At 40.7% G+C, this 20,926-nt stretch overlaps 1 protein-coding gene across 1 annotated transcript; it reads right to left on the bottom strand.

Annotated features, from left to right (window-relative positions):
* Window positions 1-1,484: 1,484 nt before the first annotated feature.
* bckdk (branched chain ketoacid dehydrogenase kinase) lies at window positions 1,485-20,365 on the bottom strand. Its single transcript, XM_026181943.2, has 11 exons — window positions 19,960-20,365; window positions 15,138-15,206; window positions 14,929-15,039; window positions 10,129-10,176; window positions 8,565-8,684; window positions 7,942-8,040; window positions 6,697-6,770; window positions 5,972-6,100; window positions 5,049-5,138; window positions 4,665-4,820; window positions 1,485-4,434 (listed from the first exon to the last, which is right to left on the bottom strand). Exons 1-11 carry the CDS (start codon window positions 20,203-20,205, stop codon window positions 4,290-4,292), a joined length of 1,287 nt encoding a protein of 428 aa, XP_026037728.1. The 5' UTR covers window positions 20,206-20,365; the 3' UTR covers window positions 1,485-4,289.
* Window positions 20,366-20,926: the final 561 nt, after the last annotated feature.

Here is a 20,926-nt window from a genome sequence, read left to right as displayed (position 1 = left end):
GCAAAGCCACAAGCATTGTGGAGGACCCCACACACCCCTCAAACACACTCTTCACCCCGCTGCCTTCTGGAAAGAGGTACCGGAGCCTCCGGGCCCTCGCTGCCAGACTGCGGAACAGTTTATTCCCCCAAGACATCACACTCCTGAACACACAGTGACAGGAATGACACCACACACTTCATACACATCACTGCCAAGCACTTATCTGCAGAATCTCTCTCTCTCACACAAACACACACCTTCAGACACCAAGTTCTTTTTTGCACGTTTCCATTGCTCTTCCATATACCAGGATTGCAGTGATTGGTTTCACTAAGGTATACTTAAGAGCATCTCAAATAACCATTTTGAGTTTGCAGTTTAGACTTTACTGAAGATTTTACTCGCGTTTACACATAACCTGTTTATAGCACTAATGTTAAATGCATATGTGCCAGTTCACAGCTTTAATTTGTCAGGTTGAGGTCATTTTAGCTTCTATGAGGTCAATACTTACTATTAAAAAAAAAAAATCCCCATGTCTAATGTACACCCTTTAAATTCTTTACTATTCTTTTCACTCTTAGAGTTTGTATTCCTCTGGCATTAACCATCTGAACATCTTTTCTTCTCTGGTCTTGGTACTGCACTCTACTCCAATGCGGCACCAGCAATGTGGATAAAAGAAACTAAAACCCAAAGTGACTAAGCACACAAAGGTATGTTAACAATCCACATATCGTTAGCTTCATAGCATAAGTGCCTAAGTCATTTGACTAAGTCAATGACTTAGGCACTTATGCTATGAAGCTAACGATATTTGGCTAGTACACAAGAATGTTGTGTGACATTCCTTACTTTGTTGTCAATCTAGGGCTAAATATAGGCCTATAAACCCTATAGATGTATACATAATTCTGTGTATGTAAATATGTTACCTTTGAGACTTTGTGTATTCTGCCTTGACTTATATGTTGCAAATGTCTAGCTAACAAAAAAATAATAATTTTTCTTTATGACTCCACTCTTTAACCATTTATACACAGGGAACACTGACTCACCTATAGTTTGTGATTTAGCATTGATAAACTAAAGGAGCACTGATGGTGGCTTTAAACAGTCACATACGTCCATTAGTTGTGTCAGCTATAAAATAAAAAATAAAAAAAAAAACACAAAAACAAAACACCCATATATTCATTCTGTGCCACTTGTCCAGGCCCGGGTTGCGGGGGCAGTAGACCCTCTCCTCAGCCACCTCCTCCCGCTCTTCCAGGGTGACCCCATGTGTTCCCAAGCCAGCCAAAAGATACAGTCTCTCCAGCACTGCCTCAATATGACATCCCCTAAATACCTCACCTAGGAACCCTTACAAAAGCACCTTTTAATGCACAGAAATGTCGTCTCTATGCCAAACTCCTCGTCAAGCTTCTCACCCTACCTAACACGGTAAGGTGAGACCATTTGTAAAATAACGAACGAATAAAAATCAAGCTCACTCTCAGTTCCAACAAAGTGAAATTTAATATCTACAGAAAATGTGGGAGAAACTAATTTCAGTCAGAGAAAAAAAAAAAAAGCACACTTTCTCAGTAACATGACTTGAATATTTTGGTATTGTACTGGAGATCATTTCTAAATGAACTTTTTTCTGATCCTCATTTTAAAATGCAAAATTAATCTGAATTCTAGACAATTAAATTAACTTGTATTCACCATGTCCTCTTCTTCCTTGGAAAAAAAAAAATCACTTGATATTCTCTCCATGAACAGTATTTTTCAGTCTGCCCTTCTCTTTTGTGGCCTACAGGGGGCATACAGTGCACATTTTATGTTTATGAAAAGCTACAGCCTGGCAGTGAAATTCAAAATGTGCAAAACCACTCTCAGCATTTTTTTTTTAATAGGAGGAATCCTCAAAATGCTCTTTACAGTAATATTTCCAAAAGGAGATACAAACCTCAAATGTTCACCTGCATTTTTTGAAGCTATGATTGTTTATGCTCCCTCGCCTTAACGTGTATACGCTAAAGTATATACAAGAACTTCAAGACTGTCAAATCAGTAATAAAAACATGTAGAAGGCTTCATCAAGAATACAGGTACAGACAGTATACCCTCTCTGACCTTTAAACAGTTAATCATAGGGGGCTGTTTTTGCTTCACAAAATGTCAAAATAAATACCAGCCTTTACAAAATTAAATAGATTCTGAAGGCAAAAGAATACGTTCACAATGTCTCACAGGTTTAAAATGGCATTTGAACTAATTTGTATGTAAAATCAGGGAAAGAAGAAATGAAGCTTTCTGTACTCAACTTTTTAAAGATCTTTGTCATTTTGTTTCTAACCAGTTCATAGTCTATACAAGTAATATGCATTCAGCTGTAGAATAATATGTCGCACAACTTCAGGCTAATGATAAAGACCGTATCACTGAAATCTAAAAACAAACAAACAAACAAACAAACAAAAACCTGACGGATTTTAAAAATTTAGAGATGTTACATCTTGCAGATAACATCCTAAGATTTCTAATGCCCTTTCAAATGAAACAAAAAAAGTTAATGCAATAACAAGCCCACGGATCAAACAGAAGAGGTGTAGCTTTCTGATTGATCTGTTGGAGCTGGGACCCACTGGGGAATGTTCAACAAACTGCAAGGAGTGTTTGTGTTAACTCATATATCGCAACTTTTTCAACACCTGACTGCTCGATTTTTTTTCTCTACTCCCAACAGTGTCCGTACAGATGCTGCTGTGATTTTCTTGTACAAATACTGAGATCACAACATGGTTATCTCATTATTTTCTCAAACACGTTCTGTTTTTCATCGGTCCATCTATGCATCTATTTTCTGGAGCCCCAGCCTATCGCAGGGCAAACACAGAGAGACGGACAATTTTGTGTCACCAATCACCCTAACATGTACACCTTTAGACTGTGGGAGGAAGCCGGAAGCTTTGAACCCACCTGTAGGGTACTGGTGCTACTTTTTCATCCACCAAATTGACAATCACACTGACTATACACACACATAAAGTGTGTCCTACTTACAAGTTTGGCCATTCACAATAATGACATAATCAAGCAGTGATCTATACCTAATAGAAGACCAGCAAACTTGGCTAACGGTGGAGAAACTCTTTTGTCTACTGATGCTGTGAAATTAAATGGGACCTTCTGCAAAGCCTTGTTTTAAAAAGAAAATATACACCTTCCTAAAGAAAAACTGTGAGAAAACAGTCAAATAACGAATAAAGAAGCGTATATCAGACAATACTTCTCTGGTATATTGTTACTTTGAAAGTTGTTACAATGTTAAAGCCTGCTATGATCTGCACTGAGCATTACAACAGGAAACCTATTCATTACTAGTGAAACGTTCTGACATGGTGTGCGTCTGTGTGACCCAATAAAGGTAAGTACCACAAAGAAAACAAAAGAACTCAGCATGCAGTTAAAGGACTAGTGTCACGCGTAAGGCAGCTGAACATCTCGGTCGACTTCCCCGTTCAAAAGCTCTGCAAAGACGCTGCTCGACGAAGACGCTCATCAGAACAGAAGACAGAAATGTGTTAATGAGCATTTGGTGTTTTTGGCAGTTTCTTCTGTTTTTAAGAGCCACAGCTGTACAGCAGAAGAAGAAAGCGGTGTTTGAGGAGAGCGCATGAGCTTTAAGAAGAGGATAATTAAGCGAAGCATGTATACTGCTTCTACCAATGTTTCCCCTTGCAGTCAATGACACGCTGGGAGGATTTGGTAATTTAACACATGAGCAGCATTGATAACTTTGAGGAGATTTTGACAGGGCTGCTGGAGTGTCTCAATAGTTCCACTTGAAACATTTATCATCGAAATTTCTACTTTGAGGCTATTAGATATGCAACTTCATCATGAACTTCTTTAAAACTGAAGCTCTTCTTTCTTGCTTTCCTCTGTCTCTCATAATCATCGTCATCAATAATATCAATTATCATGCACAGTTTGTCCCGATAACCTACACATTCAAAGTTCATTACCCGCCCCGCCCCTCAAACTTCAATACAACATGCCACAGGGTACAAAACAAAAAGAACACAAAAGGAAAAACAACAGAAATCATCACCTTGACAGGTAACATAGCTTATAATCAGTCTAAGGCAAAAAGACAAACTAAAGAACAAGTAGTGGGTTAGTGAATTTAGGAGCTTTCTGAAAAACACTTTTCGTCCTCGTCCTCACCAGCCTTCGTCGTGGGAAACCCTCTGCACTCCTGCACGGCCTGATTTCCTGGCTGGCGTCTACATGGATTACTGACGTGGGGAACGTTACACCCTGAAGCTCTCTCCTTTGCCATCAATATGGCGCAGACGCAGATAAACATCAGTGCCAATGCCCTGCATAGACTGAATAGACAGAGAGCCACCGAGGTACTCCGCATAGGCCCTAGACGTGGGTAGGCCGAAGCCAAACCTGTACAACACACAGGCAACAGGTTTAAGGTGATTACATGAAGTGACAGAATCACACCAGGCTGAAAGTGATTTACTGTAGGTGAAACATTAAGCTGCAGGTAAATACAGGCAGCCATCAGAGCTTTTACTGGCTCATAAAGAAGCCTACTGGAATCATCGAGACTGGATAAAATCAATACTCCTCTCTTATCTCTGACACAAACAGAAGTGCATCGGTAAAGAGCTTACCCATGCATAGGGTTAGACTGATTCCCACTGTTGGTGATGTTGTTGAAGAGGTTGCTCATGCGGGGATCCTGTGCACTCTCCTCAGCTGTGCTGAAGTGGTAGTCCATCACCTTGTCTATGATATTGTGAGGGATACCGCCGCCGCGATCCGAGATCCTGAATTAGAAAGAAATGGCAACAAAAACTTGTAACGATACCTTCTGTTACAGGAAGTCTCCCCTGCAGCAGTGAGGAGCGCACAGATTTGCAAAGGAAGTACAAATTATTGGTCCTACACATTAAAAGAAATCAACTGGGCTGGTTTGGGTATTTGGTCACCATGCCTGGACAGGTAAACCTGCTCAGAGGCTCAGGACACACCTGGATTACAATTCTGGCACTCACCTGATGACAAAATCTATGTCGTTATTAGCGATGGTGACAACCACATCGGGGAGATTGTATGGGGTGTCCAGATGGCTCTCCATGGTGGCCCTGAAGATGCAAATTGAAGATCGATGTGACAACTGTACTCCCATTTAATAACAATCCACTATGCAAAAAAAAAAAAAAATCTTTTTAATAATACTTTTGTTTTTCTACAGTCTGTCAATCAGAGGAGGCAAGAGCAAGTATTCAGCTCATTTAATTGATTAACTGATGCAATCCACTTTTAAATTTAAGTTGTGTGCTAAAAAGCAGATGTGTAGTCTAAACTACATACTTTTTCAGGCTTTTGAGCGAACAGTGAAGATTCTGTTGCAAACCTGTTCTTCTTGTGCATAATACTAAATTAAATTGTGCCAGAGCCACTGTTGTGACACATGAAAATCTCAATTTTTCCAGGTGGATGACACACAATAATCTTTCTAAATGCTGGTCCAATAGCCCAGTAAAATTTTTTTAAAAAGGACCTGTGTGCACACCGACTTGGACTTGGCTTCTATGTCCAAGCCGAAATCAACAACATTCTCTACACTCGTTAAAAGCTACATCAAAAGAGCCAGTCATTTTCCAAACTGCACCCCTTCTCTCCCGCTGTTGCCCTGGAAACCATTAGCAACAGCTACACTGGTGCCAACATTAAGCCAGCTCCAGGGCTCACTCACACCAGTCAAACAGCACCAACTAAAATCTTCACTGCTCTCCCTCAATGATCCTTTATTGCCATCACATTATTGCTCATCTATTATTTTACTGATTCACATAATTTTTCACTGTCAGACAAAAAAAAAAAACCCAGCCAAATCATTCAATATAACTTTATTTAACACAAGCTGATTTGAGGTCAGTGGACATCTCCGTGGGTGAGTGAGTGGTTAGTTTACCTCATGGCGTTCTTGAGGAGCTCTGGCAGGATGTAATCCAAAGGCAGAGGGATGAACGGGAAGCGAGCTGCTACGTGTCCGTTGATCCTCACCCTGGGCGAGTTACCGTACTGGTGCTCGCAGAGACGTCTATCAAACACCAAGAACATTTCTCATAATATTGAAGACTACAAGGTCAAAAATATATACAAATTCTCTGCTTCCACACAAGGAGTGAAATGAAACTGTTTCATGACACTTTTTAAAAAAATATTAATGACTTTTTTACCTGATTAAAAAAAAAGGAGGAGGAGCCACACGTAGTGTAGGGTGTTACCATGGACAAAGCACTAAGTAAACCTCACAGTTATGGGAAAGGTGTTAGTTTTGTCTGCGTGGGATTAGAAACCAAAGCAGTGGACCTACTAATGCTGCTGGATGACAATTACAGTTCATACAGTTCATTAAATGGAAGTCCAATTTCATTCATACAAATGTTAAACTGTAACGACAGAGAACACGCTGTATCTCTGATTGTTTCTTTGCAAACTTCCTTTGAACTTGGTTAAAACAAGTCTATAAAAGGTCACTTGATTAGATTACCAAAGACAAACAAGAATGAGAGCCCATTCACAGCTCCACATGCCATTTCTGAAAGGTTATCTGATGAACTCTGGTTTGCCTCGGTCAGCACAGAGACAAAGTCACCGAAACGTGAAATAAACTAAGCCGTACCAAACACTCACCTGGCAAAATCCACCCACTTCTCGATGATCTTTTTGGGTGAGAGACGTCTGCATATGATCCCAACAAAATCAGGCTGGAATGAACAAAAAAACAACAACAAAGAAAACAAACATTCTTTTTAGTCAAGTCTAAAAAGTATTTCACAAAATAACTAAATCCCCGCTGATTAATCAATACGGTTGGTTTAATTACACAATAGCGTTTACTTAAATAGCCAGCTGCCAAAACAAACATGACGTATTTTATGCTTCCTTGTAGCTGAAGGTAAACACCATGAAACCAGCAACTTCTATTTGACAGGATCCTGTTGTCCCAACCAGAGATGGGCAGTAACGCGTTACTGTAATCTGATTACTTTTTTTCAGGTAACGAGTAAAGTAAGGGATTACTATTGCAAAAACGGTAATTAGATTACCGTTACTTTCCCGTAGGAACGCTGCGTTACTGCGTTACTAAAACCGTGATTTTTTTTGCGAGAATGTCTCATGACAGTGACGTAAGCGAGTCCGTGACAACAGCTGTGTGCAGATCAACAATGGATCATATATTGAGTGCCGGAGAGAGTATGAGCGTGCAGCGTTTAAAGCGTGGAAGTACTGACCTTGCTTTGAGTTTGATTCCATAAAAAGTGACAAAAACATTAGCGTCCGTTGTGCGTGGGAAGAAAACTTCTTTTTACAGCGAAAAAAAACCCCCTAAACTTCCAAGCAAGCACCGAGTGCGCAACGACGTAATGGGAAACTCACAGAGAAACTCGCGGATTCTTCAACTGACCGCGGCACACCTGCACCAGGGTAAACCTCCGCCTACCCTACTCCTGCTTTACAGGTGAAAATAGAGCAAAAGGACCGCTAGTCTTTGATGTTATTTATTTTCTGCTGTGTTTTACTTGCATCTATTTGAAAGACTGAGTGTAAACACACAAAAAAAAAAAATTTTATGTGCTGGAATGTGCAGAAAATAGGTTTAAATGTTAAACAAATTTCTTCCAGTCAGAGAATGTTGCATATAATTACATTTTTGCTTGATGCATAAAGTTAAAAGATTAAAACTGATTAAACAAGTTTTAAAAAAGAGACTTTTCCATTTGATTACATTTTGTATCCCAACCCAACATTAATCCCATGTTTGCAGAAAAGCTGGACAACTATCACCTTTCCCCTTAACAGTTACCGCATGATTTGCTCTGGGTAACCGTCACCGTTCAGAGGTTTTCAAATCCTTTGAATAACAGTTGCACGTACATTATCTTCATGAAGGGCGAGATGGTGCGTGGCCAGCATTCGTATTCCCAAACGAGAGCACAGCGTTGTATCCAGGAAGTTGCGGATGACCATCTCATCCTGTGACAGCAAATAAAAAAAAGCAACTGAAACTTCACAGTTGAAACTAACTTATCAACTCTAACAGCTTTTGGTGAATCACAGCAAATGTTTTATTTTAGCTCTACCTCCCATAAAGGTTCTGACATAAAGATGTGATTTAATGACCATTAGAAAAGTTTCCAGGTTTTTCCTGTGTAGCTGCAAATGCAAAGACCGCCCTCACTAACTTCTAATGCAGCCCCAGTAATTTAGTTCTGTAAGCAGGCCTGAAATATGACATAAAGAGCCTCAAGAGTGACTCCCTGAAAGCTTTAAGGAGTAAAGAGTTAAAGGCAGATCAGCAGCTTTCTTAAGAAAACACATCATTGTTAGCTGAGAAAGCCTTAAATAGTCTTTCCAAATAATAAAATAGTGTTTAATTAAACTGAATAACAAACAAACTGACATTAATAACCTAACCTGTGCAGACCGAGAGTAAGTTGTTTTAGTAAGGAGTCATTTCCAGCAAATGGTGAATCAGGTCAGTCTTAGTATCTCTGTACCTGGATGTGTCTGCGACACTCCCTGAAGCCCTGTGCCAGCATTGTGACCACATCCTTGTGGTCGTCCAGCAGCTGCCGCACTAGTTTGCAGAAACGAGCCTCCACGTCCTGATCCTTGATCTGCAAACAGAGATGCTTCACACTAAACCCGAGAAACCCGACGTTTAAAGAAACAGCCTGCTCTAAGAAGAGCCTTTTAATTATTTTGGATTTTATATTTATTCTGGCTTGAATGACTCAACGCTTCATGTTTACCTGCTGCACTGATAGAGTCAGCTTCAGTGCAGCAACAGCCTCATACTCAACACTTCTACTGCACAGAGATTTTTTTTTTTTCTTCTTTCACAGAAACGCTGCTTCCATTTATGAAATTGTCCGTTTCTTTCACGACTAGAGCTTCACATTAACGGTTGTTTAAATCCATAAATGGTGTATTGAGAAATAAATAAAGAATGCACAGGACCAGTGACTGAGAATCAGTCGAGCAATTCTGTGCAAACCGCTGTCATTTTAAAGCCACCAATGAGAGAATTCAAATGTAAAAGCAAAGCAGGTTTCAGGCATACAGATAAAAGCCGGGTGAGCGTGACCTGCCTCTGTAGCACAGAGATGTTTTTAGACACTATGATTTCCCCTGAGAGCTATTGTAGTATAGGTGACTCCAACCCAGAGTCACATTATCTGATCCTTTGTCTCTGTAGTTTCCTCTTAAATCTAGGGACCTTTTATTTTTAGCTAACCTTGCGTCTGCCTCATCTCTTTAGAAATGTGTTTATACAAGAGAACAAGAGGAGTCTGAAAGTCTCAGCACAGTACAGTGTTTCCACGCTCCATAAAGAAGGCACACACCTTTATAGGCACTGAAATAGGTGTTGTTTTTTCTTAACCTGACAATGTTAGGGTTACTTATCAGATTTAAGTGTTTACATTAACACAGAGGAAAACACGTTCAGCCAGTTTGAAATCTCCAATCATACATGTGCGAACACACTGAGCAACTGGGTGTACTCGTCTGCTTTGTCCAGACCTAAAAAGAACAGAACACAATGATCACTTTGCTACTGCATGCAGCAGTCAGTGAGACAGTTTGGCACTGATAACCCAGGAAATGCATTACATCTAGCAAGCAAGGATGACTGTGATGGAACACGTGTTATAGCCCTGACAGTACACAAATAAATACAAACAATAATCAGTGTCGTAGAAAAGCTACAAATCCTAAACTCGATAGCAGAGAAGAGTTATCCACTAACCTTCCCTCTACGACCTTTCAATGCCAAACAGAATGATTGGCGAGAAACAGATTTTTATTGACTCGAACAATGCATACGGCTAATGTTTCATTAGTTTTAATAACAGAGTCACGGCTTGTTTACTACTCAAATGAGCCAATCCTAAAGCGGCTGCGGGCAGATTCATCACACGTCTCGACAGGAAAAAGGTTCACAATTCCTGTTTTTGCTCATGAGCAAACCCACTCCCTGAGAAATAAAACTTGAACTTGTGACCCGTGTTTGTGCGCGTGTGTGTTTACTGTTCGTGTTTGAGTGGGTCGGGCACTCACCTCTGGAAAGTCACTGAGCATGTGATAGGCTCTGATATACAGTTCATGCTGTGAGAAAAGAAGAGAGATGCGGGCTATGGTTAGACCGATTTCTCTGTGATCGTTCACTCAGCCAGAAAACATCACACCACAAGCACTGTCCCCCCTGACTGGGCCTCACTGTGTTACTGACAAGTCCATGTGAGGCTTACACGTGGCAACTTTCTCCAAGCATCAGTGGGATGAGTTTTCTGTTACTTGCAGAGTTGAGCAATTTCTCTGAATCAGAATTCTGCATAAATGACTAGACTGGCTTATTAAAATCCATCTGATCATCTTGATGTGCAAAAGTTGGAGAGTTAAAATCAGTTCCAGCAATTATTTCACTTCTGATCAAAGAGCTAAACAGTGAAGGTACAGTCACTCCGACGTCACAAGTAGTGGCACAGAAAAGGAGCTTTTGCTTTATGTAATCGACACAGAGCGGTTCCGTGATACCAGAAAAGGAAGGAATCTAGGTGAAAGTTCACCAGCAACGAGACATGCAGAGGCAGCGAAATACTCCAAGTGCTTGCAGGGGAATTAAAGGCTCAGCGGGAACAATGACAACAACAATTCTTTTGGTGTCAAAGAGTCTGTTATATCCAGACACATGCGTATTTTTCTCGTTAAGTTTTTGAGATCTATGTATAAAGGAGCTTTAAACCTGACCTCTGTCTGAAATTGCATCTGAAAAACTACAGTGGGGCAAAAAAGTATTTAGTCAGCCACCGATTGTGCAAGTTCCCCCACTTAAAATGATGACAGAGGTCAGTAATTTGCACCAGAGGTACACTTCAACTGTGAGAGACAGAATGTGAAAAAAAAATCCATGAATCCACATGGTAGGATTTGTAAAGAATTTATTCGTAAATTAGGGTGGAAAATAAGTATTTGGTCACCTCAAACAAGGAAAATCTCTGGCTCTCACAGACCTGTAACGTCTTCTGGAAGAAGCTTTTCTGTCCCCCACTCGTTACCTGTATGAATGGCACCTGTTTGAACTCATCATCTGTATAAAAGACACCTGTCGACAGCCTCAAACAGTCAGACTCCAAACTCTGCCATGGCCAAGACCAAAGAGCTTTCGAAGGACACCAGGAAAAGTATTGTAGACCTGCACCAGACTGGAAAGAGTGAATCTACAATAGGCAAGCAGCTTGGTGTGAAAAAATCAACTGTGGGAGCAATCATCAGAAAATGGAAGACATACAAGACCACTGATAATCTCCCTCGATCTGGGACTCCACGCAAGATCTCATCCCGTGGGGTCAAAATGATCATGAGAACGGTGAGCAAAGATCCCAGAACCACACGGGGGGACCTGGTGAATGACCTGCAGAGAGCTGGGACCAAAGTAACAAAGGTCACCATCAGTAACACACTACAACGGCAGGGAATCAAATCCCGCAGTGCCAGACGTGTTCCGCTGCTGAAGCCAGTGCATGTCCAGGCCCGTCTGAAGTTTGCCAGAGAGCACATGGATGATACAGCAGAGGATTGGGAGAATGTCACGTGGTCAGATGAAACCAAAGTAGGACTTTTTGGTGTAAACTCAACTCGTCGTGTTTGGAGGAAGAAGAATACTGAGTTGCATCCCAAGAACACCATACCTACTGTGAAGCATGGGGGTGGAAACATCATGCTATGGGGCTGTTTTTCTGCCAAGGGGACAGGACGACTGATCCGTGTTAAGGACAGAATGAATGGGGCCATGTATCGTGAGAGTTTGAGCCAAAACCTCCTTCCATCAGTGAGAACTTTGAAGATGAAACGAGGCTGGGTCTTCCAACATGACAATGATCCAAAACACACCGCCCGGGCAACAAAGGAGGGGCTCCGTAAGAAGCATTTGAAAGTCCTGGAGTGGCCTAGCCAGTCTCCAGACCTCAACCCCATAGAAAATCTGTGGCGGGAGTTGAAAGTCCGTGTTGCTCGGCGACAACCCCAAAACATCACTGCTCTCGAGAAGATCTGCATGGAGGAATGGGCCAAAATACCAGCTACTGTGTGTGCAAACCTGGTAAAGACCTATAGTAAACGTTTGACCTCTGTTATTGCCAACAAAGGTTATGTTACAAAGTATTGAGTTGTATTTTTGTTATTGACCAAATACTTATTTTCCACCCTGATTTACGAATAAATTCTTTACAAATCCTACCATGTGGATTCATGGATTTTTTTTTTTCACATTCTGTCTCTCACAGTTGAAGTGTACCTCTGGTGCAAATTACTGACCTCTGTCATCATTTTAAGTGGGGGAACTTGCACAATCGGTGGCTGACTAAATACTTTTTTGCCCCACTGTAAACAGCCCTGCAAGATCAGAATCCTGCTGATGTGGACAGTTTCTGCTGGAAGAAACATTTCCCATGAAAAATTAGGAAAGTAGAGAATGACAGCATAGTCATTAACCCTTTAAGACCTACCATAGAACCAAGTTCGCCAGGGCTTATATTATATTTTTACATGCTGTGGAGCCATTTTTGGGAGCATTTCAAGTTGCTATACATCAATACAACCATTATAGCCCAAACTTTAATAATATGTCTGCATTAGGTGCATAGTAATTACATAAATTGCAAAAAAGTGCAATAAACTACAAAAAAATTGAAAATCGTTTTTGTTTTTTTAACATATATTTCTAGTTAGAGAAATTTAAGAGGCTTATCCCTCAAAACTGTAAATACAAAAAAGTTACACAAACTAGTTTCCCACCACAGGAAATTTATTTTGAGTGTCTTCATAGTTTTATTTTTGAAATACACCAATTTTTATATACTGCAGGAAAAACGAAAATAAATATTATAGTGCAAATTTGCAAAATAACAGCATATGCATCAAAATAAACTATTTCCAGCAGTGCAATATGAGTCCTAAGCATCCCAGAAACGACACAGAAAGTCATAAACTCAAACATAACTTTTTAAAACACATAACAAGTAAAACACAAGCTCATAAGGGCCCGATCGTAAAAAACTACATTTCCGCAAAATGACGTCACTTCCGGTTTCGGGCAGGTCATGCGGTCATGTGATAGTTCGCGCTGATGGACGTAGGAAGTGTTACAAACAGCTGATGGATCGGCGAAGCGTGTTTCTGGAATATCATGTTTTTGTTGCTGCAAGTGATTTTTATGCAGTTTTTGCAAAGCTATATGTGGAAGGAAACTGTGACCTAGGACAAGCTGATGGCATAAGATGTAAGTACAACTCCTCCAGTTTCATATGCAAAAAAAATTATTGTGCTAGCTTAAGTGGTTGCAGAGCTACCGGGATTTAAAAATAGTTATGCAAAACAGAGCGTTCCCGCTCCGATCGGCTGTAAAGGGTTAAGTATGAGTTATTGATATGACAGGCCTAAGTCATGTGTGAAATAACAGTATCAAAATTATTTACTGGACAGGGTGTGGCACTGATGTCGTTACAGTTAATCAAAAACAACCTTGCCTGCAAAAAGTTTGGAAGACTGTCAGAAACTTAAATAAAACAGTGTTTTCGATGTCATTTAAACCCTATTTATGATTTAAAAATAGTACAATGGCAAATATTACCAAATCTGAGAAATTGCATTGTTTCAAAATATTTTGCATTTGGTGCCAGAAAATCATTCCAAAGTAGTTGCGACAGCTGGCAGGAAAGTGGAAAGTGGCAGGAAAACAAACCACAATTAAGTGCCAAAAGGCTCCTCGAATGGCCACATGAGGTTGTTTCTGAAAGTGGATCAATCTCCATAGACTCCTGTGTTAAAATGACCAACTAAACAGCCCCGGAAAGCATCCAGAAAATAAAAGGTTTTGTGGGACTTTTTTCTGCTTCCTACATTTGGATACTGTTGAAGCTAACCGTTCAGGACACGGCAGCTTAGACTGACAGGTGTGCTGACACCTTACTGCCTGCGCTCACCTCTGCTAACTCAAATAAGTGAACTGAACCTCTCCACTGTGTTTGCAGTGTTGGTGCCTTCTGAAGTTTTTTTTTTAAATGACAAATAATAAGACAAGCTTTCTGATAATGACCATCCAGGCAGCCTGTGCTTCAGTTTTGTGTATTTGCCTGTTACTAAGCACCACTTATGTGTTTATAAGCATGTTTATGATGCATATTGCAAACCAAGCTTCCTAAAAAAAAAAACACCAAAAAAAAAAAAAAATCAGATGATAACTTAAAACCCCATCACTTTGTCCAAATATGGGAACTTCCACCTAAAAATGTCAAATGTGCAATTTGTTGCGGTAATATGCAATGCTCTTCCTGAAAAACAACATCTGGGTGGCAGAAAACAAAACCTGCATTTATTGTTCAGCATTAATAGTACCCAGGACAGTTTTACTACAAACCTGAATACAAACATGTGCTTTCAAATCACAAGCTGCAGCTCCTGCGTCAGCCATTGATGCTCTTTATTTTAATAAAAAAACAGAACGGTACAACATTCCTGGTATGACCCATCTTTACAGGATATGGATATCCCATAAAGAGTCTACAGGTTGTTTGATGTCACCATTATGTGTATAAATAAAACCCCTCCTTTCAGTTCTTGCAGTCGTATTTCAGCTTGGTATTGAACCATAAACCTGCTGTACCTCTTAATGCACAGCCATACCTCCCTGTCCACTCTGACGGGAGTGGACAGGGAGCATCTTAAGAGCGCTTTCTGTCAAGACTTTCCTGCGCAGTATTGTTACTTTATATTTATATAATCAGTTACAGGGCCCACTTCCTGTATAGCTCAGCAATCTGTAAACTGTATTTGGGTGTGTCTGGAGAGCTGTGCGCTTACCACTTGCAGAATCGTGGGGTTGCAGCCAATAATGAAGGGCAAACTACGGAAACCCTTGATGCGATGAGCGATTCGTACAGGCAGCTCCTTGTGGAGGTACTTGGCACTGCTCTGTGAGCGAAGAAACACACAGAAATAACAATGAAGAGTCTCAGAAGTCTCATTATTGTTACACTTTACAGAAATCCCAGCACGGCTGAAATATTTACCAAGATGTGGTGTCCATCGGCAGACTTCCCAGAATACAACAGGGTTGCTAAAGTCAGTCGAACAGAGGCCTAGGGAGAAAGCGGCACATAAAATTACACACACAATCATAACAGCAGGGTTGAGATTGTGTTTTAGTTTCGAGTGTGCAGCCGTAAAAACACACATGATTGTTATCCACATAAATGACTGGCTGTTTAGCCTGTGACAGATAAAGTCCTTCAGGCAGTTCATGCAGATTTTTAGCTGGGACACTGAAGGACACTCCATACTTGTCTTAGCTGTACACTCTGGTCCAGGTGACGAGCAGAGCTGAGTGTTCGCAAAACATAACGAAACATTTTCACTGCGGTATATAATTTATATTCAGAAAGTCCATAATCTGGCCTTCCAAACTGCAGTAACTCAGAAAACTAAAGCATTACTTTGTGATTGTTTGATGGCGGTTAAGTCTACCCAGACACAGAGACCTGGAGCTGTGAAAGCAGAAAAGACAGCTGTCTTTATCCAATCACTACATTTCTAAAAAGTCACACATGTAAAAACATTAGCAACTTTTTTTTGTCTGTGAACTTATTTGCCTGGTCGTGAAACAAAGATTCCTGAGACTAAAAGCTCTGGGCACTTTGAAAAAACTGCAAAAGTGCTCGGAGCGAAACATCTAAAACTCAGCTTGTTATACGCTCGCTGCATGACTGTGTGTTTTATTTCCTCTCGTGAGGCCAAGCCTTCAAAAGCATGCACCGATGTCGAAGGCAGGATATGGATGTACAAAACAGCACTGCTATTTTGATGTGCTTGCAGCAACAATGATGCATTTGCTTAATGTATTATTATGTTCTCATTTGGTCCATTTTGGTGCTGTAGATAATAGAAAGAACACATGAAACACTCCCTTCATATCTGCACACACAGAGCCTGAAGCAGAAAAACTGGTCTGCAGAGAAAGTTGATAACCAGCTTCGTGATACCTGTTATCACTGACTAGGCCTGTAGATTTTGTTGACTCAATTTGTTAAAACAAAGCCTTAAGACTGTTAAATCACAGTTCTGATAATTGTTTTAATTTAACAAAATGCATTAGAAAGAAAAGACGGTGGCTGCAGCAGACACCCTTCATTGTTTTAAATGCAATTAAATGTTAGCACTTCGCTCTTCTCTACACACAGCCCACAATTAGCTATCCTGTCTGCTAACGCACTGCCAACAGAGAACCATGTTCAGCGCATTACAGCTTCAACATCACCTAGACATCGTTGTTAGACTTTCTTGTAAGAATACGTTTGTTTTCAAGAATTATTTTCCATCTCTATATCGATTAGAATATAATCAGATTTAAAGAAAAAATTATCGATAGAAAGACAGGGAAGATATATATCTCTCAGATAAAGTCAGTGTCTGACAGTGATAGTTACTAGAGCAGGGCGATATGGCCAAAAATATTTATCACGATATATATTTGAAAATTTGCGATAACGATATAACCGACGATATAATTGATGCGAGACAAAATACAACTCCACAACATTACTAGCGCAAAAAGACAACCTTCCATTTATATTCACTTAAACAAGAAGCTGGTTTTTATGTACATTAAAGCTTTATAAAAATGTAACAGTACAAATGCAAATTGCTTGCTGAAAGTTTAACCAAAAGGCATTTCCACTAGAAATGGGCTGACATGTCCTGAGCATAACCATGTATAATATCCACTGAAGTTAAAAAGAGGTGCTTTGCAACATTAAACTGCAGTGTGCAGTACGCATTTTTCGGACCATAAGGTGCACGGGATTATAAGGCACATTAAGCGAAACAAAGCAGTCAGATAAATCAAACTTTATTAAACTCATTCTTCTTGCTTCCTCCATTTCTGTACCATTGATTCCTTAATGTTGAATTCTCTGGCAGCTGCTCTATTCCCATGTTGTTGCAGTATATTAATGACTAACCTCGTATTGTGGATGGATTATCTCAGTTGTTCTCCTGACTGAAGTTTGGTCCGTTTACAGCATCCTGCCATGCGATTGCATTTGTCTCTAACCATGAAGAACCTTCACGTTAACTTTTATAAGTGGAAAAGTGTTAGTGTTCGTCCTCCAGCTTCACTGTTTATGTTATGCTAACATAGCTGTGTCGCTAGCGATCACATAGCACATCATTATATACCAGCTAGCCCAACTTCAGTAACCCTACAAACGTCACTGCTGTTTAGTTTCCTGTCTTCATTTATGTTGGAAGTGATAGCAGAGCTGTACGTTTGATTTTTTTCAGAAATCTCTCAGTCAGAACATGCAATATCATGCTTAGGTAACTAGCGAAACTAGCGAGCTAACTTCCGCTAGCTTCCTGCTAACTTCTAACTCCGTTAAATGTAATAACTTTTGTTTTCATGGATGCCTGGAAGTTAAACTTTATAGTTACACCTGGTAAAGCAGCAATGCTGATCGTTTTATTAAAGATGAAAGAATTTAGACAGTTTTTAACTCTAAGTGATGCTGCAGTGTTGTTTGACCTGAATGATACGGAGTTTAGGACCCAGATTACTCCCAGATTTAAGAGCATCTTAGTCCGACAAATATGACAATAACAACGGCCGCTTGCATGTTCTGCAAAAAAATGTGCTTTGTTGTGTATCTGACGGACAAACACCAAACCAGTTCCACATCACGGAAGTTGCACCATTTTTACAAACCAATTCTGGATCATCGGTTTCACTCAACAATCGGCCATGTGCGTATGAAAACAAAGGCACTGCGCATGCGCGTTTTACTCCCATTCTATCGCGATATTTCATTTTCCTATCGTTGCCTAACATTATACCGGTATTACCGTGAACGGTATAATATGGCCCAGCCCTAATAGTTACAGAGGCTAAGATGGAGGTAAGTCACTGTGGTAAAGCAAGTCTAACATTTAATACTGTGCTCAGTCATCACTGACTAATGTATGTAAACTTGCCACATTATAAAACCTTACAACGGAGCCACAACTTCACCAACCACAGGCATGTGCACTATAACAGTGCACATGCATGCATGCAATGTTACGGTGTGCTCCAGTACTTTATAGCACTCCAACTCTGCTCACCAGCTGGAGCAAGTCGTGGCATCAGCTCCAAAATGGATCCGAGGGTGCCACAGCGAGATGCCAGTAGCACAATCTGAGCTAGCTAGAAAGACAAGAACACTAAAGAAATGGTTCATGGTTTGGATTTCCTGTTGAATCACTGCAGTAGCCTGATTAAATCAAACATACTACAGTGTGATAAAAAACATAAAAACTGTAGTAACTGTTAGAATAATGCATCTTTAAATTGCAGGTCCAGTCAATAACATTCATTCACACCCCACAGTAAGATGCAATTTGCAGGTGCACAAGTAAAAAGCATTGTGTAAATACAAGCAGAATGCACAGCTGTATGCCTGGTGATGGTCTACAGATCTGGGAACAGATCTCAAGTTAGAACCCAGGATAAATGGAGCCTAACAGGCACACCTAAGTCAAACAGGCATCAGTTTTATAAGCTCTAGCTGTGTTTACCCCAAAAGGACACTGACACTCCAGTGCTAAACCGACATGCACAAGTGGAGAATGTACAAGTGGAAAAACACTACTCATTGCTCCAGGATCTAAATGCTAAGTAATGTCAGTGCAGTCCTAATGTTTGCAGTAGGTCCAGTGGGTCCTACACCCGCAGGTAGGACCCACTGGAAACAACAATCTGCTGGATTGGTCGTATTACATTATGTATACTGATGCAAACATTAAGCCATCGCATCGATATCACTGTACAAAACAATAACATTTGTCTTCCGTAAAGTGAAAATGTTGTCGTTGGGTAGTGTTTTGTTTCAATATTTCAATTCCTTCCTCTTTTTTGCTGTAAGAGTACTTCTTATATTCACTCCAGTAAGTGAGTAAGTAAGTAAGTGAAAAAAAACTGAAGAATGTGACCAAAAAAACAAAACAAAACTGAGCCAGGAGGAAGAAAAGCATCTATGCTATTTTTATTGGTAACAATAACAATAATAATAATAATACTAGTTAACATGGCGACATTCATTCGGGAGTTGTGTTTTCTTTCTTTTATTTAACTTTAAGGAAAAGTATTTTAGAGATTGGCAGAACAGATTGTTAGACTTGCTTCTCATTAACTGGGGCAACGTCAGCTCAGCTCCATCGCTGAAACTTTACACCATCAAGTCTCCTGTTACTGGACAATCGTCTTATGTCTATAGTGTAGCTAATATTACAATTTTGCGTTGGCACCTCGTCTGGTCCGGTAAACATCAGCAACAGCAAAGAACCGACGTTATAATTTGTCTAGAAGCTCAGCAGGCTGCAGATAAATTTACCCGGGCGTTGCGTTCAGGTCTTCGGTACCGGGCATGTCAGCCGCTTTACATTATTACTGAATTATTATTATTATTAAATAGACCATTATAATTCAATACACTATATGACTTAAAACAACAACAACAACAACAACAACAACAAAATAACAGAACAAAGCACGCTCTTTTCTTTTGCTAGAGGAATCTCCGAAATATTAAAGGAAAATTACAAATTACAACTACAGACACTGCAATGTAGGTGACAGCTTTATTCCTCTTATAGAAGGAATTCGTTTTTAAGCTTCTAACTGACAAAACATTAGTTCTGAAGGCTAAAGCACTGCTCTTTTAAGTAGCAGCATGTCACTGTTTTTCCACCTGCCCCTGAACGTAGCACAACCCTGCCGCAGCTAGCTACAGCTAGCTTAGTTACCCAAGAGTTCTGAGACCTTTTCAGGAGAAAAGACCGGGAACCCGTCACATTTATTACCTTTTCTGCAGAAGAATCTATTGCAGACTGGTTATAAAACGACGTGACAGTCTTCGACCGCTCTCGTGCCATCTCTGAATATCCCTGCATCGAGGACGTTGACCGAAATCTCTGGCTCCCCGTGCCTGCCAGCGGCGGTACTGTTTTGGTGGCGGGGGCCAGCAAGAAGGTGCCGAGCCTCGGCCTAGCTCTGCTGGCTGCGCCGCTCAGCATCTCAGCCGCTACACCCGCCAGGGCCAGACGCATCTGGAGATGAGCTGTGTGTGCGAACAGGGCTGCCCTGCTCTCATACAAACACGGAATATCACAGTCGCTACGAGGCCATTAGGGTCGCGTCGTACTAGAGCACAAAGGCATGTATCTCTGAATACAGTTGCGTTGAGGGTGCAGAGAGGGCTTTGTGCGCATTGGCCAGTGGGGAAGAGAGCTGGGGGAACGACATGACAGCTCAGCCAATCAGTCCACCAGAGGCGGAGCGAAGCAGCATCAACAACACCCCGGAGCCCAGAGTCTGCAAAGCCCCCCCGCAATGTACTGTTCTGTACTGTACTGTACTGGAGGCAAAGCAGGAACAGCCGATTGTCAAATTGCACCAGTCATAAGTTTTATTGGCCGACTTGAGGCTGAAGGGGACATTTTAACATGTATGTTACTTGTGAATCGTTTATGCAGGTAGAAACGAGCTCAGGACCATTAATTAGAATGCCTTTTGCTACTTAGGATTTTTCCTGTTTGTTGAAAAAAACAAAACGTGGTTCAGGGACCTGCAGTTAGTGTTTGCTGTGTGCCTGTTAAGAAGTGAAAAATGCAAATCCCACAAGTTTCACTTCCTGTTAAATAAATGTAAATAATGATAGAGAATGTCCCAATAATCCGCCCCAAGAACCACGGATTGAACCGCCCAGCCTCTTGCCTTTTACTGCCACCCAACACACTTTGAACCCAATCCTCATTGGGGATCCTGTAT

Source organism: Astatotilapia calliptera, chromosome 10 (assembly GCF_964374335.1).
Source record: "Astatotilapia calliptera chromosome 10, fAstCal68.1, whole genome shotgun sequence".
NCBI lineage: Eukaryota > Metazoa > Chordata > Actinopteri > Cichliformes > Cichlidae > Astatotilapia > Astatotilapia calliptera.
This window is presented reverse-complemented; position numbering and strand designations above follow the sequence as displayed.